The following is a 27,807-nucleotide window of genomic DNA, read 5'->3' as shown; positions in this document are numbered from 1 at the left end:
ATATTAAAAGCGAGATGGGTGTCGCCTGTAAAAGGAAAAAACTTTTACCTTGACTAATAATTGGTTTTTATAATAAATACAATTAATGTAATTATAAATAGACTTTTATGAAGTTTAAAATTTAATTTGTAAAAGAAATTTTTTACTAAAAACTGTTTAGTTTATAATTATTTGATATGTTTGATCTATAATTACGTATTTCAACTTTCAATGCCTCAAGTTAATTTTACATCACATGAGTAAAACGCCAGATTCAGTTCGAACATCGAACGTGCCACATTAAGGGTATCACTGAGGATTCGATCACAATTGGACTATGACAGTATTTTCAAAACTTTGGTAGCACGTTTAACTTTAAAACTGGCGGCTTCTAAACAAAGCAAAAGTTTCTTGAACACACTATAAGCATTCGAATTAGCATGCGGCATAAAAATATTACATAAAATTTAAAGACAAAATCACAACCTTAGTTTCAGGTTTTTTAACTCACACCAAAACTTACGCATTACTTTTTACTCCTAACTATTGATGAAATGAAAAAGAATAAACCTTGTTCTGTTTCTACTATCTTTTGTGCATTTTCAATAGTCTTCTCACGTGATATACCTTTTATATCGCTCAGATATGAAAGCAAAACTTTAAATTGAGCTTTATTTACCTATAAAAACAATATTAAAATGAATTTTTTTTTTTTTTCAATAATTTTTATATTCAAATTTTCTACTGGTTCAAGCTATTTGCTTTCAATTATTTAAATATTGAAGGCAACACAAAGCTTTTACCTGAGATTTATCATACATATTTTGCAATAACCACACTTGGCGAACTTTTTGAAACTTCCATTTTGCTCTATTCTCCTTCCATTGAAGCAAATATGTTATTGCTGGCTGAACGACGGTTTCTGATACTTTTTCACAGTTCAAAAAAACATTTTTTTTCCTTTTAGGATTTTTTTTTACTTTGTGCAAAGCAGGACTTTCTAATTTTAAAAGTTCGTTGACTTCATCTTGATCACAACTCACAACATCTTCTTTGTTTTTTGCCAGTTTTTTCTTTTTCATTTATATAATATTTACTGTTTACATAAAAGTTTCATCATAGTTCAGCAATTATGATTTATAAATAAATGATGCAGAATACATCTTCTACAAACCTTGTAAAACAAACCTTCTAATCCATATAAACAAGGATTGATCATATTCAGATGGCAAATGGAAGTGGCTTACAAAATCAAAAAGAAAGAATTATAAACAGCAGGATTTACTTGTATAGTTTCATTTAAAACCTGGATTGAATTTCTGATACTACCTCCCCCTGAAAGAATGACATTAGAAAAATCAGACTACTTTACAGTTCTGAAAAAATGAATAAGGAACAACTAAGGAATGATAAACAAAAGAATAAAGAAAAATAATTGAAAAAACTGTTTAACAAATATAATAGTCACTATCAAATACAAATATGAAAGCAAGTTTCTTATTTCTAAATATGTAAAATCTCAGTCTTTCAGATGAGAAATCTCTTAAGACTGACTGACCTAAGTTCAATAGTATAAAAAGCAACTACAAGACCATATATTGTGATTAAGCTTTTACAAAAACACATAGGACTAAGGTATCAAATTCTTGTTCTACATTTTAAATCAAAAACTCTTCACTTTACCTTTTTCTATTATTTTATGAAAGGAAAGGAAACTATTATCTTAATATGATAAGAGCTAGAAATAAAAACAGACAAAAGATAGCAGAACATATAAAAATAAAATTAGAGACTAAATGACTTTTCACTTGAATAGAAACTTTTGAAACATATTTCTAATTGAAAGTTTGAATATTTAGCTGTTCTAGTAAGTTCTGTGGTTTTTCTAATTGTATTGAACAAAAGCTTTTGTAAATTAAACCTATGCAGACAGGTAAGGAATTTACTAATTTTAAGGAGGTTTTAGTAGATTTTGAAGAATGAAAACCCAAAATTGCTGCCTAAGTTTTTTACACAACTAGTAGTAACACAAGGGTAAGAAATGAGCTGGAATGTGAGTCAATGAAAACTTTAGTTTAACTGGAATGTCATCATCATCTTTTAGAACTGATCCTTAGTTCATCCTGGAACATTATGGAACTTGGTTTCAGAAATAAACCATATCTAATATCAATCTTGAATATCTAGGCTTCCACAAGAATTGATTGTTTCAAAAAAGACTACTTAGAAAATATCAAATAGGTGCCAAGATCTTAAAAATTCATTCCTTAAAATGAAGGCAGATACATTCCTTAAAATGAAGGAAGGAAAAAATAAAATCAAAGCAACCTAAAGATGATTATAAAGCTTTGAAGAAAACATCATCATGCCAGAAGGGTATCACACCTGCAGTATACTTCATAGATGTTGATCTCTCAAACATTTACCAGAATTTTGAAGATAAAAAAATATTTCTGACTATAAATCAATTTTGATGTAAAACTTGGCAGAAGATAGTGAAATAAGAATCTTTAAAAATATAACTATTAAAAATTACTATCAAATGTTACAGGCCTTTTGATGATGTTCAATATTTTTCATGTTTTAATGTCAAAGTTAAAATATTTAAAGCCAAATACTCAGAGACATTCACAAAAACTACTTAAAAGAAAAACTTTACATGTACACACACACATAAATTTTGATAAAGAATATTTTCAAAAAAGAAAAGCACTTTTTTTTTAAATATAGAATCTTCATAAATTAAAAACTTTAAATTAAATACAATCAATTTCAATGGCAATAAAAACTTTATTATTTCAATAACTTTTCTGCAGCATACTATTTAATTACTAACCTTTTGTTTTTTAATTTAGAATTTAAACAAATCTTGTGAAATTAAAGTGTCAAAATTTTGGAAATTTTTTTTTATGAATATAGCAAGAAAATGAAACAAGAACTGAAATTTGTAAATTATCTACAGTTATATATAAAAGTTAAGTTAAAAAAAAAATTTATTTCAAGAAAGAGCTTAAGATTCTCAAACTTCAATAAAAAATAAAAAAATTAAAGTTAATATTGTAAAAAGTTTTAGAAATATTTCTCTACCTCATAAAAAGACAGTGTTTAAATTAAAATACTTCTTTGTAGAAAATTTCTCAACACAAAAAGTAACTATTTACTTTCCAATTATCACTGATTCATTGAAGCTGTTAAAGGTTCCTGAAGGTGCTCAGCAAGAGTATCTAACTAAAATTCAAAATTATCTTTTTTTTTTTCCATTTCTAACTATTTTGTAATATTGAAATAATCCAAAGTCATAAATACAATACAACCTAAAATAAATAGTATTGCATATGTTTATTCATTTTAAGTGATCTTTTGTAAAAAAACTCTTTGAATTCAAACAAAAAAAATTAAATAAAAAAAGCTAGAGGGTTGAAAATTTAACAAAACATACTTTAAGTTTGAGAAGTCCGAATCCAACATTTTCTTCTGCATAGATACAAATCAATGCTGCTGACACTTTAGTTACAGCAACCTTTCCTTCCTGATAAAAAAAAATCAAGTTAAAATAAATGTTGCAAAGTATAAGAAAAAAAACAGTGACGATCAGTAATGTGGTAAATTGAGAATGAAAATCCAAGATCTTCCATTTAAAGTCTTTAAATTTAAAACCATTTTATTCTCCATTTTAAAATCTTTTACTGTTGGCAAAAAAGACAAACTCTGTTGAAAAAACAGCTTTTTTCATAATTCTAAAACATTATCATCAAAGTTAAATTAATCTAAAAATTATTGTTAATACAGGAGTTATCAGCAATAATTTATTTGAAAATTATTCTATTCATAATTTTGAGATCTACTGCAAAGGTGTTTTTTGTAGTTTTTTTAAAAATAAGTTCAAGAAAATTGGATTCAAGAAAATTGGGTACCTTAACCACTTTTGCATGTTTAATGAAATATAAGTTAATAATATATGATTTGTTAATGATATATGATTTGTTAATAATATATGATTTGCTAATAATAAATGATTTGTTAACAATACATAATTTTTTAGAGGCATCTGCTTTTAAAAAGTTTTTCCATTAGAAGCAAAATCAACAAAAGCTGAGATACATGATAACATGAGTTGGTTATATAGATAAAGATTTGACAAAAATTTAAACAGTTAAATCTTTCTTTGACAACTTTCAAACAAATAAATGAGAATTTGAAATTATGTTTTATAAGCTTAAGTTTGCTAGATTTATATACCTGACAATCCATGAACATGTATTGCAAGCCTTCATTGTGAAATGCCATTTTCCCGCCTTTTTCATATGCTGACCAGATGTTAGATGAAACAGCTGCAGTAATCATTTTATCTTTATGAACATCAGACCCAGAATAAGCAAGTAAAGAGCCCTCTGTGTTCAGTAGCATGCTGCTCATTACCCCTCCAGTGTTTGTTTGTGAAAGTATTTCAGCAAATACTTTGGGTCTCAACATTTTAAAACTTGAAGCTTAAAATTAGAGCGGCAATGACAAGTTTAATCTTTTAAAGGTGTATACAAATCAACAATAAAAATAACAATGGCAACTTTTAGAACATACAGCTACCTTTTTCTAAAAAACTAGAAATGGCAACTTCTAGAACATACAACTACCTTTTTCTCATAATCATAGAAAGTACCTTATGAACTAACTTAACAAAGTTATAGCTTTAATTAGAATCTTTTGCTAAGAAAGCAACTTGTAGGGATAAATTGTACACACGTCTGACATTCAGAAAGCCAATTTTTGTTTTTGTGAAAGAATAAAACAACGAAAAGTTGCCGTGGCCGGTCACAAGCTTATGATCCTTTTTTTCCTATTTGTCACATTTTACCATTTTATAAATTTTTTTTATTTTGTGCTCCAGTGCAGTAAGAAATTAAAACATACTCGGGTGATTTGAGGCATGTCTGATTTTAGTAAGTGTTTGATTACACCACTAAATATTTGGTAAGTAATTCACTAAAATGAATAAAACCTAGTTACGATGTTATGGTGTATGACGGACTTATGCCATATTTTTTTTTATAAGAAACAAGTACAAGAAGCCCCAATTCTTTTGATAATCTGAAACTTAAGAAACTGTTAAGAAACTTTTAGTACTAGAGTTGTAAAAAAAAGACCCTTAAAATAACTTTCCAGTTCTCGCCCATTTCCTTGGTTTCTTATTTTAAAAAAAATGTGTATCTGAAAAATGAGAATACTTTTTAAAGTAAAAAGATAAAAAATATGCACAACTTTTTTAGTAATGTTCAGCCTTTTAGTGATGTTCAGTCGTTTTTTTTTTATTAGCAGACAAAAGTATTACACATGGTTAGCAGACGGAAGTTTTACTCAAAAGGCGATCAATTTAATGCAATTGCTAATTAAATATAATTAACACGTAACTTCGTTGCAATAAATAGAAGAATATTAAAGAATGACTTCATATTTAAATTTCATATTTATTTTTGATTTCATATTTAAAACAGAATATTAGTTTATTTTTCAAAATAAACCAATATCCTGATATATACCAATATTCTGATACTCAGATCTCAAAATAAACCAAATGTTTCAACAAGTTTTAGAAATAAATAAACATTTGTTGCATTTTACATTTTTATCCAAGTTGGCCAAATAATTTTAAATTTCACTTCATGTTCACCATCAAGACTCCAGTAAAGTACTGTAAATATATTACATAATTTTGTTGACCCATTTTTTAAGTTTTCAGCTCTAATCAGGTGTTAGATGATGAAGATATCTTTAGTTGCATCAGATAATCAGGTGTTAGATGATGAAGATATCTTTAGTTACATCAGATAATCAGGGGCCAATGCTATAAACATAAAAAACGAAGTTTTTTCCGTAAAACACGAAGTTTTTACCGTAAAAAGCGAAGAAAAAAAAAGTCCATTGCTATAAATATTCAAAAAACTCCATTTTTAAGATAAAAACTTCGCTATTAAATCCAATGCTATAAACGAACAAGGGAATCGCCTTTTCAGATAAAAAATGCGTTTTTTCGAAAAAAAACTTCAGATAGATTTTTGATCTCAATTTTTGATATTTTCTTCGTGATTTTTGGCGGCCATTGTTGGAACAACGTTAGCGCTTCAAAATCATTGAACATTCTTTGTTTGTGTTTTTATGCAGATATTTTATAGATAAAGCTTAAAAGGATTTTGGTAACTTCATAATAAACTAATTACTTAAAATCTGCATTTAATCGATTATTCAGTTCCTTGTTGTGCTTCGTTAACAATGCATGCATGAATTTAAAATTCCATACTTATTTATGAAGGTTTTCGATAGTAATTTTGGTTAAACAAATTTTTCATAGTGTTTGACTAAAGAAAAGTATAAATAGTTGATAAATATGCCATATAATACACAAATACACAACAAAATAATACACAAATACACAACAAAATAAAATGCTGTTTAAAGAACTTAAAATGTTACTAGCAATAAAGATCAGAGAAAACAAAGAGGTTCTTCTTGGGAAGCTTTGTATGTTTTAATTAGCAAACTATTTAAATATTTATATATTTATATATATATATATATATATATATATATATATATATATATATATATATATATATATATATATATATATATATATATATATATATATATATATATATATATATATATATATATATATATACTTCCAATAGTTTTATTAACTTAATACACTAACATTGAAAATAGCTTCTCCTACACTGTATAATACGATAAATTGTGTTGGTAAAGATTCCATGACAGTCTCTGAGAACATGAAAAAAAACATTTGTGCCAATAAAATGAAGAAATGCCATTATTTGGAAAAGTACTGAAATGCTTTTATTTCGCTTAGTATAATGTTGCAAATCATCTTTAAGCCTAGTTTCTAAAAAATATAATACAGCTCTTGGGACTCGATACTGCTCTCGAAAAACGTTGTCAGAAACATCTTCGTTAAAAAAGCGACCATTAAACTAAAATGATATTGAAAAACAAAACAAAAATATAATTTCTGCGCCTATTTAGTATGATTTCTGATTTTGTTCGATAAAAAATCATTAGAAAAAACATCAAAATTTAGTATTTTTAAGTAATGTTTTAAACACCAACCTCTCGAGGCAATCGGTGGCGAAGCTCATTTTCTGCAACTTCGAAATCTAAGTCTTCGTCCGAAAAAATTAAATTCATGTTCCTACTTTAATTTTACACAGTTTTTTTAAACATCAAATACAAGAATGTAAAAATATTCATAAAAGTAGAATAGACAGCACAGCATACTTAATGACTAATAAAATTCATTAAGTAGGCCTAATAAATAAAAATTACAATAAAAATTACTATTATATTACTACTATATATTACGGATAAAAAAGTTCGTGAATTTTAGTGACGTATACGTTTTATGCTTTATAGCAATGGCCGAAAAAAATACAAACAGCGATAAATTCTTCGAGATTACGAACTTTTTTTCGTACGTGAAAAATTGCGTTTTTACGAAAGATTTTTTTTCTCGAAAAAAACTTCGAATTGTTTATAGCATTGGCCCCAGGTGTTAGATGTTGAAGATATCTTTAGTTGCATCAGATAAAAAGTTTTATTCTCTTTTCTTTTTTTCTTCGTTATGATCAGTTTCTTTATGATCAGTTAATTACTTTAATGAGATTTTCATTTTGTTATGAGTAAAAAATTATGTTTCATTTTATTTTACTCAATTTAAAATATTTGATCTAGATTTGCATCTCAGGCAGGAGGAAATTAGTTTGTTCTTTATTCATTGTACTCTTCAATTTACTGCCCTTTCAAATTCAAAACACTTTAAGGTTGAAAAGTGTATGTAATTTACAATTAAAACATTTTTTCAAAGCAATTAACAAACAAGTCTCATTGGTCAAAAAAAAGTACCAGAAGATAACTAATAAGTTCACTAATAATATTTTAGTTTAAATTAAAAAAAAAAAAAATTTATCAAAAAATTGTGTATTTATATTTACACTATGTTTTATCAAATGAATTTGTTAGCTTGATTCTTAGTTTACTCGTACACTATTGTTTTTGAGTCATACACGTCACAAGTCACAAACATGCAGGCAAACACCTGGAAAATACGTTAACATAATTCTAGTAAGTTGTGCGCCACTCCTTACATTATTTTATGTATAAAAAGATTTAATTGTCATGATGTGTTTAATTCAAACTAAGATGAAATATGTTAATAAATCCATATAAAAAGTGTTTAAAAAAGGTAATTAAAAAATATTAACTTTTTAAAAATAATGTAAAATATTCGTTAAGTTATGAAATCAAAAAACAATTTTGGAATTTAATTTTAAGTTTCTGTTTATAAACTTAGCTTTTCATTTTAAGTTTCTGTTTATAAACTTACCTTTTCATTTTAAGTTTCTGTTTATAAACTTACCTTTTCATTTTGCGATTAAATGTTTGTGAATCAGTGAAAAGCGTTCACTGTATTTGTCAACATTCTTAATAGGTTTGAAGTTTTTAAAACTGCTGACTAAAAAAAGTATCGACAAAAATTCATAGTATTGGCATTTAAAAGAAATAATATGTCAAGAATGAATGCTTTCATAATTAAGCAACATTTTCCGATGGCATTGTTGGTTTGTGAAGAGTTAACATCAGCTCTGTTCTTTTTTATTTAGTTTACAAAAGACTTTCACAGGAAGCAACGGTACAACTATGAAAGCTTATGACTAAAAAATTTTTTTCACTGCTTAACCAATTTCAAATATTTCCCTTTTGTAAAGGGAATTATTCACATATTGTGTTATACTGAAATTAAAATATCTGACTGTGGCTTGTTCAAACCACAGGTAACAGTGTAGAGAATACCAACAATATTTTCTTCAATTTTTCTTGTCTCATAACGTTAAGTTCTTTTGCAGTCAAAAATTCTTAGTAACTCTTTAAAGAGCAAACTTTTTATTCAAAAAAATTGCTAATTTGTTAATAGTCAATTTTTTATAAAAGTTAATTATGAAGAAATGTAAAAAATTTTTGTGAGATGAAGAGACTTAATCACTGTTAACAAATGATGATGATGATGATGATGATGATGATGATGATGATGATGATGATGATGATGATGATGATGATGATGATGATGATGATGATGATGATGATGATGATGATGATTTTTATTTTTGCCAAAAACATATTGTCTAAAAGAAAAAAGCATCAAAAAGTGCTAATTTTAAACTAATGAGCATTGCCATCAAGTAATATGGACATCTGTGTCCAAGTTACTTGATGACGATGCCCATTCTGTAACACCTGGAGAAAAGATGCTTTCTATATATTAAATGAAGGGTTTTCTCCAAGAGCACACATATAATCATTTTAGGTAGGATTTGTATAAGTTCCAGCATCTGTTTTTCTGAAATAATCAGTAGATTTCAGATAATAAATGATATCTTTCTATAGGAAATACATTATTAGCATCAGAAACAACTATCTATTCATTTATAAACATATCCCTCCCATTTATAAGTACTTCAACAATATTCACCTCAAGTTCACTTCTGTTGTCACACTTATAGGTAAGACATGTACCAGAAAAAATCTGGGGGGACATTATAAAGGATATTTATTTAATTATTGTATTTCGATATTGAATGTTATATATATTTTGAAAGTACATATATTAATATTATTAAATCTCACTTAAGAAAGTCAGTGAAGTTTTGTACGTAAGAACGCACGCACTTTGCGTTTTACACTCGACATCAGCTTTTGCACAGCTTTCGGCGGGATTTTTAAAGTCTTTAATGTTTTTGGCTTCTTTTACATTGAACCATAGTTTTCTTTTGACAAGAGCCTAATATTTTTCGATAGGACGTAGTTCGGGACAATTTGGTGGATTGCAGCGTTTTTCAATGAAATCTACTTTATGTTCTCTAAGCCATTTTAGTTGTCCCAGAGTAGTAAGATGATGCTGAATTGGTCCAAAATAACAGGTTACCCGTGTGTGTTCTTAAAAACGGCAAAAGAGCTATTTAAAATGATGCACGGTTTCCGTAAACACCACATCAGATTTTGTGCGCAGATTTTTTCTGGTACATGTTTACTTCAACAATGTTCACCTCAAGTTGCCACATTCAGATTTTTAAATATTTTGTAGCTGTTTCAAGCAAAATAAAAATTATTTTCTAACTTAAAAGTTTGACCTGAAAATATGTCAAACCAATTGTCTTTGGAAATATTTTATGAGGGCAAATATTTGTTCAGTCTTTAGAGAGTGTGTTTGCGTTGTTTTGTCATATTTTGGGTGTTTTGGTACTTATGATGTTTGTTATTTATGATGGGTTGTTGGATTGCCTTTAGTGTTTTATGGAGGCATGTAGTTTGTGTATGGTTCGTGTATTATTTGTGTATGGTTTGTGTATAGGCTGGTTTCCAATAGTTGTAGAAATGTCGTACAACAGTTGCACAACAACTTTATTTTATAATGGAAACATTTTCTAGTGTAAGTTGCACAACTTAACGTCGGTTGTACAACAAATTTTATGTTGTGAAACTACAGTTGTGTGTTTTGAAAAAAATCTATTTCTGCAACAGTATTTTGTTTTTGGTGCAAAACGCGCAGCTAATTTTTTTTATTGGAAACCACACAATAACTGTTGTATAACAATAAAGTTTACAAAATATTGCCTTTTTTTAGAAAGCATGACGACGCACAATGGAGTATTCATACGAAAAAGTTGATCAAAAGTCGATTTTCAAAATTTTGTCAAAATCTATTTTTATTGGTGCATTGTTAAAGCTTAATAAAGGTTGCATCCCTAAATGGTCATTTCGGTTACCCCTCTCCCCTCCACCTTATAGGGGCAGCTTTAAAAATCGAGTAATCGTGATAATGAATTCTATTGTTTTTCAACGTTCCTGTTGATAAGCATTATTACAAATCGTTTTTTGAGTTTTTGGTTAGTGACAAATTTTAATAATCATAATGGATGTTGAAAAAGAAGCTAAGCTCATACTTTTGGTATATTTATTTTCTCTGTTTTATATGTTACTATCACATTTCTCATCACTTATATTTTTAAAAAAATTTAACTTTTTTTTTTTGGTATACACGATATTAAAAAGTGTTTTTGAATGTCAATAAAGCCTTATTAAGCTACGAGCTTGTGCTTCACGTAAAGCTTAGATATTCTATTTACCATTAAAAAAAAAAAAAAGTTGCGCATGTACGCGCCCTAAGTTTTTTTTACTTTTTTAAGTCAATAAGGCAAAAACATTTTTTTTTTGTTATTACAAATATTATTTAATTTAATTCATATTTTTATTATAGAATCTCAAGCTATCACAATAGAGATTACAAGACAATCACTTCATGAAGTCTTTGAGCAAAGTTCCGAGAAAAAAATTGACGACAAATTCTTGTTTTTGTTAGAACACCTTAAAAACAAAACCAAAAACCCTGCAAATGAAGAAAGTCCACTAAAAAACAATTTTTTTCACCTTTTAAGTTCCAACTTAAACAAAAATGGGAAGACGCTAGCCGTAAAAGTGAGCGATTTTTAAAAAAATAACGAACAATGGCTCAATTTCACCATAGCTCTACCAGCATGGACGGTAGCAAAGCCCGGCCGACCATCAAAAGAATTTTGTGAATCGAGTTCACCAACGAGAAGGCGAAAAACAAAGGTTTTTAGGGAACATATACCTTGTGAGCACTTGATGTATGCTGCTCAAATGAGTCAAAGTGCTGCAGAGAACAAAAGTTTCAAAACAGCGACGATAGCGACGCTAACAAATTTCGAACTTTTTTTTTGCCCCTGAGGCTGATATGCCATATTGGTAACCAAAAGAAGGTGCTTTGACAAAACCCAGCATCATCATCTACAAGGTATTGCCAACCAACATGAATACGTTTTATTCGGGAGAGCAAGGACGTAACGAATAATGAAACTGAATACGTAGAGAAGCAAATAAAAGGTTTGATAAAAAGTGAAATAATAAACGGTTTTGGTGGTAATTTGCAAATAAAGCATATATTTCTTTTTACTATGATTGATGGAAAAGTTTGAAACGCTGCTACAAATACGACAACAACAATGAGATGCTATATATGTGAGCAAACTTAAAAAGATTTTAATGTCTTGAATAAAAAAACGACAGAAAGCCGTGAAACACTGAAATTTGGACCATCAATACTGCACGCAAGAATCAGATTTTTTGAATCCTTGCTGTATATATCATATAAAATACCAATAAAAAAATGGCAAGCAAGAACAAAAGAAGATAACAAAATAGTAGCGGAAACAAAACAAAAAATTCAAAATGCCTATAAAGATGAATTAGGGCTGTTGGTTGATATTCCTAAGGCTGGATTTAGGAACACTAATGACGGGAATACATCAAGAAGATTTTTTGCCGATCCCCTAACGGCTTCCTGCACACAGGGGTTGACATAATTCTTATAAAAAATGTAATGTCATTTTGGAAGCATCTCGAGTGGGCATTAATTTAATGTATATAAAATTGAAAATTTTACATATGAGACAGCCGAACTTTATGTCGATTTATATGGGTGGCACCCAATGACGCCGACTATTCATAATATTTTGAGACATGGCACCACCATAATTGAACAGGCTATACTGCCCATTTGGCCAGCTATCAGAAGAAGTAGCCGAAACCAGAAACAAACATTTCCGTCTTTATCGGCAGTATTATGCGAGATCTTCGCGAGAAAACTGTAATAGAGATATTTAAACAGACTTCTGCTAACTTCGGATCCTTTGCTAAGCAGCATGAGAAGAAGACCCCAGAAAAAATGAAAACCGATCTCCAGTAAGACAATAGGACTCTTGATGCCGGAAACATGAGAAGACTCACGATGACGATTAACGTCATATCAGATATTGATTTTGATTAAAAATGGTTGCATTAACATGTACAAAAATATTTTATTTTATTTTGGATTAAAAATAGGACTATAATAAATTTAAATTATTAATTTCAAACTTTTTGGTTGTCAAATCATTAGCCCCTTGTAGCGGATTAACCATAGGATTTAATCCTTTAACGAAAAATCATTCATAACAACAGGTACCCAAGGATTAAGTTCAGTAATTAAAAATACCAGTAAAGGTTTTGATGCATCTTTCAAGTGTAATTATCCTTTTTAGTATTACAAATTTAGTTATTTGCTATTATGTTAAATAGTTTTAAAGTTGTGGATATTTGTAAAGTATGTTAGATGTATAAAAATATGTATTTTTTTGTTTTAATATACAAACCTTTTACATTTTATGTGTAACCAATCGTTTTTAATACAATATAATGACCCTAAACTTCTTTTTACTACATATCACATCGATAATAAACATAAAATAGTTTTGTTCAACTTTTCAAGTGAAATACTCCACTGTGCGACGGCTCCATCTTGTGTGTTAGAAAAAATCTCTAAGGCAGATTTTATGAACGAAGTTCAAAAACTTCCAGCATCGTATGACAAGTTTGATAAGGAATTTAAAGACAAGTGGAAAAAGAAAAATGCATGGGAAGAAATTAGTCGTCTGTCAAACTTATTTGCTAATCAAGTGGAAGAAAAACATAAAATCATTAGCAGTAGTTATGAATGGTGGCTGAAATCAAAATGAAATATCCCATCAGGTTCTGGAAGGAATTCAGTTCCACCTCAGTTTCTTCAGCTCGATTGGCTAAATACTTTTATAGAACATCGTAAAACAACATCGAATATTTGTTCACCTTCTGATTCCAGATTAGAAACAACGAATTTGGAGGAAAACGTTGAGGTGGTTTGTGAGCAAGTAAAAAAAAATTATCATCAATTGAGCAAGGATCTAAATAATCATTTATCTGAAGATGTGACTGAAAAAAACAATTATGTAAATTCTTGTGAGCAAGTAGAGTCAAGTGAATCGACAATTCATACTAATAACAAAACTAAAAGAAAAAGAAAAATATTAAATTCTGATGATTTACTTGACAAAACTTTAGTGAAAACATCATAAATAATTAACTCCAATATTGAAAATCCGACTGAAGAATGAAGATTATTTATTTATGAAATCATTAATTCCACAGCTAAAGCGATTAAACAAAAATTCCAAAGCTTTGGCTAAATTTCAAATACAAGCACTTCTTCTCAAGTTAGAGTTTCCAGATATAGATGAAGCAATCTAGCCTCTATGTTTAACCTTTTAATGTGAATAAATAATAAAAATATTACAGTCTAGCTTACTATTTTGTTTAACCAATTGGCATATGAAAACATGCTTGATCTTATAATTTTTTTCTCCAATCTCCTTGAATAACAATTCCTGAATTACTTTCACTTTCAACAAAACCAGTAGGTATATAATGTGCTCCATCTGTTAAATAAAAATTGTTGTGAAGACAAAGATACCCTTTACTATATTTTCCACTTTCGATGGTTTTGCTTTAAATGAAGATTGGTAAATTCTCCATCTAGCAGCTAAAATTACAAAGCTTTTTTTTCAATTGTTCTCCGTGCTCTTGATAGGTGATAACTAAAAACTCTTTGCTGAACGGTAAGGTTTTTACCTGGGCATGGTTTCATTAACCATGGTTTAAGTGCAAATATATCATTTCCAACAAGGACTGATGGAACTTCAGAATCGATTTCAGATAGCATGTATATAAAGTAGTTTAAGAAAAAAAACTGTTTTTACAAAAGAAAAGGATGTAAAAGTTTACTAAAATCTAAAAATAAAAATTCACAAGAATTCTCTTCTAAAGATTACCAAAAAGATTTTTCGTGAATTGATTACTTTTTGTTTCTCTGTTTCAAACTGTTTGCATATTGGATTTTATCAACATTAAGATAACTTATATCATGCTCAAGCTGGAGTAGTAAAGTATGCATTTTGAGACTTTTGGATTTTGAGACTTTTGGATTTTGAGACTTTTGGATTTTACCTTTCGCTACTTACTTTAGGTTTTACATTAGTTTAGCGACCAGTCCACAAATCTTGGTTAAAAGGAGCAGATGAGTTTTTTATTTGCTGCAGCAATGCTAGATTTAGTGCCTCTTGGGCATAGCAATTTATCAGCATTTTTGATAAATATTCAACAATCAATGTCTTCAGATATTTTCCCCTGACTATTTTTGGCGATAAGACTAATAAACCATGGCTTTGTGTCTTCTATTTACTATAGTTAGTTGTCTAATTCCTGAATATAATCTTTTCTAGTCTTTTCTTCTCAGTAACTTTATCATTAAATCATTCTTTTTCAGTAAAAAAAAAAAAAAAAAGAAAAAGATAATTTAGAAATCTCTTTTCATTATCAGCCATCAGGTTTTATTGCCCTAAGCCTTAGCTTATCACTAAAAAACTGCTACAGTTACCCTTAATAATCATTATTTGCAAAGTTTGTTTTCTTAAATTTTTCCCCATAAGGAAAACCTTAGAAATCACTCGAGGGTAGGGGAGAGGGGGGAGCATTGGTGCAGGGTGAGCATTGGTACACAGGCAAATATTCCACCGTTTTCAATCAATTTCAAATTTTGAATGCAGATACTAAATTTTTTTTATAACCACTTCTTCCACAGAAAATATTGTTAGGTTTTAAGCATTTGTTACCTGTAAATTTACCTTTGGCTTAAAAATTTTTTAGAGTACATAAAAAAATATTTCACTTTGAAGCACTCACACGTAAAGGGTGAGGATTTGTACATTGAAATCGGGAAGTATTGGTATAGAAATTTTAATATCTGTCCTATAGACTACATATATACTAGGTACAGTGTGGTAAAATATAATTTTTACAATCTGGTTCTTATTCTCAAATGCTTCAAATGCATTTGAGAATAAGAACCAGATTGTAAAAATTATATTTTACCACACTGTACCTAGTATATATGTAGTCTATAGGACAGATATTAAAATTTCTATACCAATACTTCCCGATTTCAATGTACAAATCCTCACCCTTTACGTGTGAGTGCTTCAAAGTGAAATATTTTTTTATGAACTTTTTTATGTAATGCTTTCATATACTATGCACTATGCACCTATGCAATTTAAGTATAATTGTTTAAACACTAGGTATTTAAATAAATTATCCATTTGTTTCTTAACATGTTATAAAATATTTTGTTGGTTTTAAAATCTGATGTATTTTTCATTTAAATTAAACTTTTTTTGATGAAATTTCTTACTGTAATTTCCTCCACCTGTAAGGAAGCATTTGTACAAAAAACTATGTTTAGAAAATTTAAAAGTGTTATAATTAACCATTAATAATTCTGAAAACAAATTATATTAAAATGTTCCTAATACATTAAAAAAATAGCGAAAATTATTTACTTACGATTTTTTCTGAAACTCTTTTTGCTTTTTAATTTCTTGTCGAAACGTACCAGAGCTCCCCCCTCTCCCCTATAATATTTTATTTTGTTCTACGTCATAAAGCCCAATAAATAACGTTATAAACAAATCGATCTAACAAAATTATTCTCAAAATAGATGGTTGCACATAACTGCAAAATGATTGCACACAACCGTTGGAATTTCTAATTTGTGACTAATAAATAATTGAATTTTATTTACATAAAAAAAAAAATTCATTTCACAAAATTTCACGAAATAAATTTCTTTTTTTTTTATTTAAAAATCCTTTTGGTGAAATTGAAAAGTTGATGCGAAATATTTTTCTAACCTTTATTAAACTCTTCACAAACCAAAAAAATTTTCTTCTTTGTAATCAGAATTTCTCCCCTGATCTTCAAAATCGGTGTAACATCGATTCTCAAATTTCTTGTGAAACAGGCTATTGTGGCTGAAGTTCTTAGCAGAAAAAGAACCACTAATCAAAGGATTCGTTAATCGTGGTTTAAATAAATACTTTCTAATAATAAGGGTCTGGAGGCCACTAATACATTCTAATAACAAGGGTTTGAGGCTACTGTATTTGTCATTGGGTTTGAGGCTTTCATATTAGGGCAGTAGACAAAGTTGATATGTAAGAAATTTGTTTTAGTTAAGTTTTTGATCTTGTTAAAAAGTTCTACTACGAAAAATAACAAAAAGCAAGTTTTATGACTTTTATGCTTATTGTTGATTATTTATTTATTGTTGATGATTGTTGAAGAATTTGATGGTTTTTCAAATATTAATAAATTTTGAAGTCTAAACTTTATTAAAAATATAAAACCCATACTTCCATAATTTTTTGTTTTTTATTAGTTAGTAAAATATCCATATGAACTATTGATATTACTATATTATTAGTTAGTAAAATTACTAGATTATTTAACTAGATATCCATATGAACTAGATATTACTATATTTATTTAGATTTATTATTTTACTTATTTATTTAGATATTACTTTATTTAAAAAGATAAACTCTTATTTTTTTGTGCTTTAACAAATCCTAATTAACTTAATCAGATTCAAATATTCAGTTGGTTTTTTCCTTAGAAACTTAAAGACTTGAAACAATAATCTTTCAAGAGGTTTTTACATGTTTGCAACTGTTTTAAAATTGCGATTTTTTTCGCATTTTTAGCAAAAAACTGCCTGAAGTTGTTAAGTAATTGATTTCTTTGTTTTTAATTGGTTTAAAGAGGCAGAGTTCGTTAAGTAAAATTTCCCTAATCGGATGTTTATAAGAAGAAGCATTAGAAGCCAAAAATAAAGATTATGAGGGAGTTTCTTTGAAAAATAGTAATTTTAAGAATGTATTAAAAATCCTGGTGAATTTTTTTTGAGAACTTGTATGATCTCAAGTATGCAGTCAATTTAATTAAATCTTTTTTCCCGACAAAAAAATCAGTTTCTTGAAGTGTTTCACTTTAACTACCCGAATTAAATCCCAATGAAAAACATGGAAACCGCGAATTGCGGTTATGTTTTTTGTAATAAAAAAATTCAATTTAAAAAACATTTTTTATACTCCAATTGTTTTGTTCTCATATTAAAATTAAAATAATTACAAGTAAAAACAAATCCAAAATATGTTTTTTTTGTGTGTGCGTTTGTGTGTGTTTTTTTTATTAATTTTTCATTAATTAAAGAATGTGTTCCCTGATTAAAAAAATATTTTCTTTAGAAGCAGCACAATTGTCTTTGTAAACATGACAAACTGATATACGCACTTATAAATAAAAAGATACTAAATTTGTCACAATAGATAAGGTGAAATGGCGAAAATTTTACAGTTTTGCAAAATCATCATTTGCAGTAGAAATTGCCACAGATTTAAAAGAAGAAGTAAGAGAAGTAGAAGTGGTAGAAGAAGTAGAAGAAGGCTTTTAATGAGCGTTTTTATCATGAAAAACGTTCGCAAAAGAAAAAATCAATTTTCAGAAGCAGTTAGAGCTTCCCAAAAATGGTCGAAAGTTTAGAATACTCTACGTTCAGAGTAATATAACTTTGCTTAATGTAAAATTTCAAAATATTTTCGATTTTAATGTCGAAATCGAATAACTCGATTAACTCTTCTCAAATGTTTTAGAAATAAAACTTTTTAAAAAACGTCACTGAATAAAAGATCAGTTATGAAAACTTATATTCGGTTTTTGAAACCAGTAAAATATTGTCAATGATCTTCATTAGAAGATTTTTTGATTAACTCCTTGATGGTCTTCATTGGAAGGTTTTGTGATCAACTCCTTGATGCTCTTCATAAGAAGATGCTTTGATTTCCCTCTCTGTACACAAAGCAGATAAATTTAAAAAAAATAAATCTAACACCAAGAAACTTCGTTAATTTTCTGGACCCCATTCTGAACTCGCTCGTCCACATTATAAGTGTCATCTGCAATGTGAGCAGTGTGACCATGAAATGTGATTTATTGCATGCTACAGATAAATGAAACCAGAAACTGGAAATGTTTTTATCAAAATAAAGAACCCTCAACGTTTTTTTGCAAGAACTAAGTGCTTTTCGCTAGAATATGGATCCTATTAGAGTGTATTCTTGTGTATTCTTGTGTAACTAAAGCACATTATCCAATTTGTTAACATTCACTTGTTTTAGAATGTCCCTGTGAGACATTTTCTTATCACATTTACCATAGTGTGATTGTGAATAATATGTTTGCGCATCATCAACAAAATTAGCCAGTTTAGTTTTACGCAGAAAGACTGAATAATTCCGGCAAATTTATTAATACTACTGCTGCTAATATCACAGCAGAAATAGGAAAAAACCTTATTAGGTCGTTAATATTTTTCTAGAAGCTGTATCCATTTTGTCTGACTACATGATGTCGCATTTACATGATATTTCTCATTTTGTCAAAACAATCCCCAAAAATTGATATCCCTTAAAGTATTTTGATGGACACACCACTTTTCTTTTTTCTTTTTAAAGAAAGTCTTAAATTTTTAAAAAATCCGAAAAAACCAATTGATATTTAGCTTTCCTTTATGTAGACATAATAGGGTATTTTCTTCATCAAGATACTAAATCGGTGTATGGATGAAAGTAATAACCCAAAGATACATTGGGCAAAAAGTGTCAGAATGAAACTTGTTACTTTTCATAAAATTTTATATCATAAAATTTAATCTAGAAAAGACTAAATCTTCTCAAGGGACTAATTTAGAGCTTCCAGTTGAGAAACACTTGAAAATTGGGATGTAATCTTGTTAAGCGTTTCAAAACAAAAGAAAAAAAAATCCCGTGGGGTGTGCTCTAAATCATTTTTTATTTCTATATTTATAGTGTTTACGTTACACATAGATGTAAATTTGAGTAGCTTTTTAAATGAACTTTTTAAATCGACGATTTGATGGATCGTTCAATTAAAGTGTTAAAACAATTGCACTCATTTTATCTAATTTTATATTAAAAAAAAAACCTTTCGTAGAGAAATCATTACTATGTTTCTTATTGACAGAGTCCCCCAACAATTTAAGTAAAATCAAATATATTTAAATATATCATTTTATCTAAGTGTATTTTTTAAGTTTGTTTTTTTATCATTTGGTTAAAGGACTTAAAATTATTGATGTTAAATGTGAAATCTTTAAATAGCTTTTATTATTACATTAAGTACCATTACATTTGCTTGTCCTGCCTCTCTGACGATAATCTTTTAAGATGTAAAACCCAGTATAAAACATTTCTTCACTACAAACTATGAAAATAAATACTTTAAAATATCGCATTTTAGTTAACTCGAACTTAAAATATCTAGAAAATTGGGTTGCAACTCCTTAGAGTTTTTTTGTCCAGTCTTTAAAATATAAATAAAAATCTCTAGACCTGCAACTCGTACTTGATGAAATCAAAAACCGGAAAATAATGCAAAACAAGAATAACAAAAATTCGTGTACATAGTTTTTCTATTTATTATATACCTATTTCTATACGAACCTTTTAAAACATAATGAACTATACACTCGTATTTTCAGGAGACATAAGACCGTTTAATGTGAGGTGTTTGGCGCAAAATTCACATTTTAACGTCTTATTGTTTCCTTGAAAAAGCGCTTAATATAAAAAAAAAAAAACTAGATAAACCACAGCTCGTCAATTTCATAAAATTTGAAAATTCCTAATATACATGTTAGCTAAGACAAAACATGCAATATTTTTTTCAGTTTATTACCCAGATTATTAAAGATCGCCGAATTAAGAGAAAAGCAAACAAAAATATTTCTATAGAGCTTTAAAATGAGAAAGCAAAAACTTTCAAACGATGAGAAAACTCGACGCGATTAAAGTTTTACGAAAAGCAAAGAAACGTGCGACAAAAGACTTTTTGAGATAAAAGATATCTGAAAGCTTCAAAGCAATTTACCAAAACAATAAACTATTTATAAGAAAAAGAATACTGTACAAGTACTATGGACAAAAGTATACATAAGCTTGAATTTAGTTTTACAAACAGCAACATAAGAAAATAAATTAACAAATCATTTGAACTCTAAATAGTTTTTCTCGCACTGTCAGCTTATTTCTTAAGCCGCAATTTTTCTTTTTCAATTGTTTTGTTTTTAAGGATTACAACAAAGTTACAAAACAAAACTATAAATAAATTTTAAAAAAAGAGGAAAATAACAAAGAAAAAAATTAGAAGAAAAGACGAAATAAAAATTATAAAAAAATAAATGTGCCACCAACGCACTAAAGGCACTTTAAAAAAATCAAATGTAGAAGCTCTTTAAGCCATAGGAAATATACAAGTAAAACCGAGTGGATAAATGTAAAGTTTTCGTTTTAAATATTCAAATTAAAAGGATTATTTGCTAAAATTTCTTCAATAAAACTTCATCTTTCCCAATACTAAAATTGGTCTTAAATTTGAAACTTATTTTTCAGGTGAAAAGAGATTTTATTTTTAAGCTTAGAAAATGAGGAAGAAACTGGCAAAATGAAATTCTAGAACAAAAAAATCCTAAGAATCATAAGAACACAAACATAAAACACAGCACAAAATTTCTAATATTAAATGTTTTTTATGACTTAAGACCGGTTGTATACAGAAAACTCACAAACTGAATTAAGTTTTTTTTTTTAATTTCACTGAATTCTAAAAACCAAAATAAAACGAAAATAAGACTATTTATTTCAGCCACCATTTTAATAATATTATAAATTTAAAAAGATTCCTAAGCATCCATAAAAATGGGTTTATCTCAATTGGTTATTGCACTGGGATAAATATTGTGGTCTTTATCTCAATTGGCTATTACACTGGGATAAATATTGTGGTCTTTTGTGAAATAGCTTTGTGACAAAACGGACATTCAGCCTGATGAACAGCACATGTACCACACATCACACAATGAGTACATGGGTATGTCACAACACATCGAGGTGTTTCTTCACACAATATACATTTCATAGATTCTCGCTTACTTATAATCTAAAAAAAGACATGACAAAATTAAAAACTTTTAAAAGAAAAATAGCAAGCAATGTTTTGAAAAGAAATGTAAAAAATGATAATACAAGAGACAAAAGAATTAACAAATTTGCATAACGTTTCAAAACTCATGAAATATGACAGTGTTGAAACTTATGGAATATGATAGTATTGAAAAAAAGTCAATAAATGTAAGAATCTCAGGATAATTAAATGGAACCTAATGTTTCATTTAATAATGTAATTGCTCATCAAGCAAAATATTGCTTACAAAAAAAAATTTTAATCCAGCTGTTAAATACTATCATAGAAGTATATGATAAAAGTCTAGTTTAAAAAATATGGAGATAAAAACAATTTTGTCTTGTTTTCAGCTTTCATTTAATAAAATAAAATAAAAAAAAAAAGAAAAAGAAAACCTTTTCCAGCTTATCAATATCATTTTTTAATTGAATATATATCTGTTTCAAATCTAAAATGGACAAATTCTCTAAGTCTGCAACTTGCTTAAGCAGATGAACACTTGACCCACCATTATTTCTCTCTAGTTCTTGCTTAAGGTATCTCACTTCTGCTTCAACCTGAAAAAAAAAAAAAATTATTCTCATAATTGAGACATTATAAAACGTTGGTTTCTTTAGATATATAAAAATAGTAATTTTATAACTCAATAGAAAACATACCTCTCCTAACTTTATAAGTGTCTGCATTTTTTCTCTTTCTGCTGCTTGAGCCTTATCACTTTGCTCTGATGCTTCTCTTTTCCATGCATCACATGCTATTTTTGCTTGGTTCCATGACTCTTCCCATGATGCAAGCCTGGAACGCAAACTAATAATTTCATCAGATGACCTTTGAATATCAAAACTGTTACTGAGAGCTAGAGGAGAAGCCAAAGACGGCGAGTTAAACTTTGGAGATTGGAGCATTTCATATATTCCCAGTTGTGAGTTTTTAGGGCTACGCAAGTAGCTTCCACGAGAAGCAGCCTTTAAAAAAAGATACAGAAACTGTAACTAATATTTTTTCAAAAAACAAAGTTTTTTTTCTAAAAGAATAAAGTAAATGAATTTGAAACTATGAGAAAAAACTTTATAATTGATCATAAAAGAGAAGTGTTTTATTATTCTCAATAACAAAACTAAAACCAAGTTTTGAGAAAACAAATTTAGCACAAAAAAACCTTTCAATGAAGAAACATCCTTATAATATATTAACATTTTTAATATAAAACATGCTATAAAACATTAAGTAATCTATTGACTGCTTTAAAGGAATGTTGAATGCAAATAAGATCAAGAAAATAAAATAACACTGGAGATTTAATAGTACCTGATTTGAATAGAAACTGCTGTTTGTTCCAGAAATTATATTTGGAGATGTAGGAGACTGAGACTGCTGTGAAGTAAACGAATGCTGCATTTCTGTTCCTGGTATTGAAACAGGATTTGTTCCATTTGAAAATTGCTCTAAAAAACTGCTAGTATTGAAGCCTATACCTCCAGTACTACCAGCTCCACCCAATGAAGATCCAATGGATGCATTATCAGGAAAATCAAAATCAAAAGTATTATCTATATTAGAAATAGCATCTAAAAGTGCATTATCCAGAGCAGTTTCATCAGTGAAAGCAGCTTCAGGATAAAAAGACTGTGCAGCAGCAGACATCCCTTTAGATGGTGTTCGAGGCTCAGATCCTTGAGATCCTTGAGACATAGTGGGGCCAAAAAATGACTGAATCACAAGAAAAAAGTTGGAAAAATTATAGTTTTTTGTAATCATTTTAAAATTTCTTGATTTAAAGAAAAAAGAAATTGATCTACATAAATTATTTTTAAATGTTGGAAATTTTTATTATGTTCACACTATAAAATTAAATTACATTTTTAAGTGTAATGTATATTATATAATGCATATATGTTGAATTTCTAAAAATTTTAAATGCGTATGGCAAAAAAAAAAATTAAAATATCTTACTTGACATTGGTCACTGTCACGACTGTTACTTCTCCTCCCAGAACCTGGAGCTTTTTCATATGTTGGAGCACTGCTGCTTAAAACCACATTATGCATGCTGGAAATTGTACCCTCTACAATTTTTGCATAAGGACCAGATAAAGAAGCAGATCGCTTTGGTCGATTATTTGGTAATCCAGCAGGAGAAGGCAAAGGAGAATTTTGTGTACTTGAGTATGCTGTCTGTTGGTTTTGCTGCATCAGCTAAAAAAAAATGCAACTTTAATACCTGCATTTAGAATTTATTTGCAAAATAAGGTAATAACATTTTAAGATTTAAAATATTTTAAGTTAGTTAAACATTTCTCAACTGATAGAAAATAAAGAAAAGTATATTTCAAAAATTTTAATATTTGCAACAATAAGCAGTCCATCTGCAGCAACAGCATCATCATCATCATTTATTCATTCATTCATTCATTCAATCATCATCATCATCATCATCATCATCATCATCATCATCATCATCATCATCATCATCATCATCATCATCATCATCATCATCATCATCATCATCATCATCATCATCATCATCATCATCATCATCATCATCATCATCATCATCATCATCATCATCATCATCATCATCATCATCATCATCATCATCATCATCATCATCATCATCATCATCAAAGTACCTCTTTATCAAGAATTATTGATATGGAACCTTTTGCAGCTTCCATGGCATTGATTTGATCTTCTATAGAAAAAAAACTATTGCCATAAAATGAATATATTTATTAAAACTTGATTCTAGCAAAAAACAAAAAACTTTTCTTACGTTCAATATGAGCAAAAGCACAAAAAGGTCCTCTTGGACATTGTGCTGTTTGTTGCATGTCATTACATTTAGTTGACTTATAAATCTAAAAAAAAAAAAAAAAAAAAAAAAAAAAATAGAATTTAAAAACTTAAGTTTCTTTGTTTTAGTGATGACAAGGAATTTGTTTACAATAACACATTTGAATAATATATGGCAAATTTAACATAAATTACAAAATAACTTTACTTCAGGATGGAATTGCTGTTCTGTGCGAGTATGACAGTACGCACAACTATCCCCATTCTCACATGTTGAAGGATCTCCCCATTCATCAGCATGTTTTACATTAGGACAAGGAGTTGACCTAGCAAACAATGTAGAGTAATTTACCTTTAAAATTTTAATTCCTTTTTTTTTTTTTTTAAATCCTAAAGAAAAATCTAAAAAAACAACAACCTATATTTATATTTTCTTGGGCTGCGTCTTCTATCTCTATTGTTATGATACTGTGGACATGCATAACCTTGGCGACATAATCTTGGTGGTTTTTTGCATGGTTCAGTTTTATAAGTGGATAAAACATAATTTGTGTCTGAAAGAAAAAAGAAAAAGTTTTAAAGATTATTAGTGAGATTATTAGTATTTTTCAACTTTTTAACTAAACTTCAAAACTTAATTACTGTAACCATCTAATATATGTAATACTTTCATCTTTAAACTATATATATAAAACCCATTTTACCATTCCATCTGGGATCTTCTGGAACAATCTGTTTACTAGTATCTTCTTTCTCTTCTTGATCCATTATCTGCAACTCTCTAATATCATATACTGGCTGTCTTAAGTCGTGAGGACCATGTGCAAATGCACAATGTGGACCGTTTTTTACACAATAACCTCGGGTGTCTGTCTCGTAAACACACGGGGAAGTTTTGTAATATCGCAAATGATATCTTCGTTCAACGTCACCAGCAACACGATGTAGGAAAGGACAACTAAAATAGATATTTTGATTCAGATTAAATTGAGATGAAGTTAAATAACCAAAACCACATCTTTAACAATTTTATATGTTTTAATACATTTTCAAACTTAAATTGAATTAATAGAAGTTAATAGCTTTAGTAAATCAAAAATTTTTCAAACTTTTGAATATAGTACTTTCTGGTTGATAAGTTTTGCATACTTTCTTTTTGAAACTTTTTCAACCATGAAAGATTTGTGTATGGATTATGATAAAACATTTGTTTAAGATACTCAAAGACTGTAAGCTGGTAATTATGCCTCATTTTCAATGAGACACTATTTCTAGTACAGAGCATAAACTTAAGCCAGAACACTACTTACTCGTCACCGTTTACACATTCACCAGTAGTTTCGTTATACTGCTGACAATAAACATCTGGACTGTATGTGAATGTGCCGTCCTTTTTTTTACGTGGTCTTCTACGCTTTTGGTTCAGAAAATGCCAACAGAAACAAGAAAATGGACGATGTTGAGTACACTTGTGCTGTAAAAAAAGTGAGCACTGTTCTACTCGAAACTCTTTCAAGTATCTAAATAATAAAGCAGCTCCATCTGTGTCAACCATATTTCATAGTTGCTAACCAAAAACACTAAAAGAGCCCTTTGTTACAGCATTAAAAAAGATTTTTTTACAAAACTAAGATCAAGATGTGTAATCAAACATACATGATATTTCTTAAATTTTGTCCCACCATACCTTATTCCCTTAAACAATTTCATTTGTATTTTACATCAGTATAAGCAACAAGAATTTTTACCACACTAATGAGTCACATGTTTTAATGTTGGGTTCTTATACTAACCACAAATCAAAAATCAAATTCTGTGGTTTTTATTGTTTTAAGATTTAATTACTCTTCAATAACTGTTGATTTATTTTCTTTTTAATAAACTTTAACACTTTCTTATTTACATTACCATAAACTTAAAGAAAAAAAGAATACTTGAAAAAAAAAAAAAAGAAAAAAAAAAAAACAATCATAAGATTGTAATTTTTATTTTATTTTAGTATATGAGTTAATTTTTAGCTCAATATGCAAGATATGTATACACTTAAAATGCTAATACTTCATTTCAAGTTCAATAAAATAACAACAGTTTTATTAGATATTTAAATTAACTCAAACCTAAAGACTTTATCTTAAAAATAAAAGACTTTTAAGAGCTATAAATCTGGATATATTTTACAGTGGCTACAAAATATTAAAAATGCCAGAGATTGTTATATAGCAAAAAGGTATCAATTTAGGTACATATCAAAAATTATAAAAATATAACCTTATTACTGCTTCCATTTAGAGAAATGTAAATGTTTTGATAAAAAAAAAAAAGCAATAAGTTAAAAACTTGGTTTATTTTTATAGGCACAAAAAACTTACACATAACTCTTAATTATACTTATCATAGTTTAATTATAACAAGTAGGCTGCCAAATAAAAAACAGGAAATTATGTTTATTTTGTTTCTTTTCACATTTATTGGTGTAAAATTACTATAAAACTTGCTAAAGTAAAGACTACTTTTTAAAGCAACATTGAAAAAGAATTATTAATTTTGCTATGAGCTCTTTGACATGAAAAGATGAAAATTTTGAAAACATGATTCAAAAAACACCTTTTTAAAACCATATCACAAAAATCATAATAAGATATAAAGAAAACAATGTTACATATTATTAGTAGAACTAATTTAGAATTCACACAATCCCTTTTGTTGAAAATAAATAAGATATTTTTAGAGAATATTGAAACTTTTTATAAACTACAATTTCTATCAATGATGATAACTTTACTAAGAAGTTTCTAGTTAACATCATCTAAGTTCAGGAAAACAGTATTTATATGAAATACACTACTCTTTATAGTTAAAAATAATAAACCACATACATTTTCAATTTTATACAATATACTATTATGATTGTCATTATCATTATCATTGTAATTAATATTGGTATTATTATTGCTGTTGTTGTTGTTATTCCTGTTGCTGCTATTGTTACTTTTATCATTATTATTTATTATTTATTATTTATTATTATTATTATTATTATTATTATTATTATTATTATTATTATTATTATTATTATTATTATTATTATTAATATTACTATTATTATTATTTCTATTATTATCATTATTATTATTATTTCTAGTATTATTATTATTATTATTATT

At 28.0% G+C, this 27,807-nt stretch overlaps 4 protein-coding genes and 1 long non-coding RNA gene across 8 annotated transcripts in view; 1 reads left to right on the top strand and 4 right to left on the bottom strand.

Annotated features, from left to right (window-relative positions):
* Window positions 1-68: 68 nt before the first annotated feature.
* LOC145193602 (cholesin-like) lies at window positions 69-1,061 on the bottom strand. The gene is made up of 3 exons (XM_090073440.1): window positions 783-1,061; window positions 550-658; window positions 69-370 (listed from the first exon to the last, which is right to left on the bottom strand). Exons 1-3 carry the CDS (start codon window positions 1,059-1,061, stop codon window positions 315-317), a joined length of 444 nt encoding a protein of 147 aa, XP_089929566.1. The 3' UTR covers window positions 69-314.
* On the bottom strand, window positions 1,047-4,774 carry LOC149878369 (ragulator complex protein LAMTOR2-like). 2 transcript variants are annotated; one of them, XM_090073441.1, is made up of 4 exons: window positions 4,637-4,774; window positions 4,219-4,466; window positions 3,419-3,508; window positions 1,047-3,207 (listed from the first exon to the last, which is right to left on the bottom strand). In XM_090073441.1, exons 2-4 carry the CDS (start codon window positions 4,450-4,452, stop codon window positions 3,151-3,153), a joined length of 381 nt encoding a protein of 126 aa, XP_089929567.1. In that variant the 5' UTR covers window positions 4,453-4,466; window positions 4,637-4,774; the 3' UTR covers window positions 1,047-3,150. The 2 variants fall into 2 exon arrangements, with proteins under 2 accessions (XP_089929567.1, XP_089929568.1); XM_090073442.1 differs by lacking the exon at window positions 4,637-4,774 and adding an exon at window positions 4,564-4,587.
* A 1,893-nt stretch (window positions 4,775-6,667) lies between these two features.
* LOC149878368 (uncharacterized) lies at window positions 6,668-7,531 on the bottom strand. Its single transcript, XM_090073307.1, has 2 exons — window positions 7,099-7,531; window positions 6,668-6,962 (listed from the first exon to the last, which is right to left on the bottom strand). Exons 1-2 carry the CDS (start codon window positions 7,174-7,176, stop codon window positions 6,681-6,683), a joined length of 360 nt encoding a protein of 119 aa, XP_089929433.1. The 5' UTR covers window positions 7,177-7,531; the 3' UTR covers window positions 6,668-6,680.
* A 2,594-nt stretch (window positions 7,532-10,125) lies between these two features.
* Window positions 10,126-13,054, top strand: LOC149878367 (uncharacterized). The gene is made up of 3 exons (XR_016447641.1): window positions 10,126-10,471; window positions 10,667-10,990; window positions 11,300-13,054. It is a non-coding gene; the product is annotated as an uncharacterized LOC149878367 (long non-coding RNA).
* A 7,228-nt stretch (window positions 13,055-20,282) lies between these two features.
* Window positions 20,283-27,807, bottom strand: part of LOC149878366 (RING finger protein unkempt-like) — a 9,466-nt gene continuing 1,941 nt past the window's right edge. For 2 of the 3 annotated variants that reach the window (XM_090072879.1, XM_090072877.1), the window contains 11 exons: window positions 25,954-26,163; window positions 25,348-25,601; window positions 25,062-25,197; window positions 24,852-24,969; window positions 24,624-24,708; window positions 24,481-24,542; window positions 23,804-24,046; window positions 23,159-23,560; window positions 22,510-22,815; window positions 22,246-22,407; window positions 20,283-21,826 (listed from right to left, as the gene is read on the bottom strand). In XM_090072879.1, the coding sequence (XP_089929005.1) occupies window positions 21,650-21,826; window positions 22,246-22,407; window positions 22,510-22,815; window positions 23,159-23,560; window positions 23,804-24,046; window positions 24,481-24,542; window positions 24,624-24,708; window positions 24,852-24,969; window positions 25,062-25,197; window positions 25,348-25,601; window positions 25,954-26,163 (2,155 nt within the window). In that variant the 3' untranslated portion in view covers window positions 20,283-21,649. The remainder of the gene's footprint in view (window positions 21,827-22,245; window positions 22,408-22,509; window positions 22,816-23,158; window positions 23,561-23,803; window positions 24,047-24,480; window positions 24,543-24,623; window positions 24,709-24,851; window positions 24,970-25,061; window positions 25,198-25,347; window positions 25,602-25,953; window positions 26,164-27,807) is intronic. The other variant, XM_090072878.1, reaches the window with a different exon arrangement.

This window comes from Hydra viridissima, unplaced genomic scaffold, assembly GCF_058129835.1.
Source record: "Hydra viridissima isolate aposymbiotic clone 2 unplaced genomic scaffold, HvirCarnegie_v1 scaffold_15, whole genome shotgun sequence".
NCBI classification, from domain to species: domain Eukaryota; kingdom Metazoa; phylum Cnidaria; class Hydrozoa; order Anthoathecata; family Hydridae; genus Hydra; species Hydra viridissima.
This window is presented reverse-complemented; position numbering and strand designations above follow the sequence as displayed.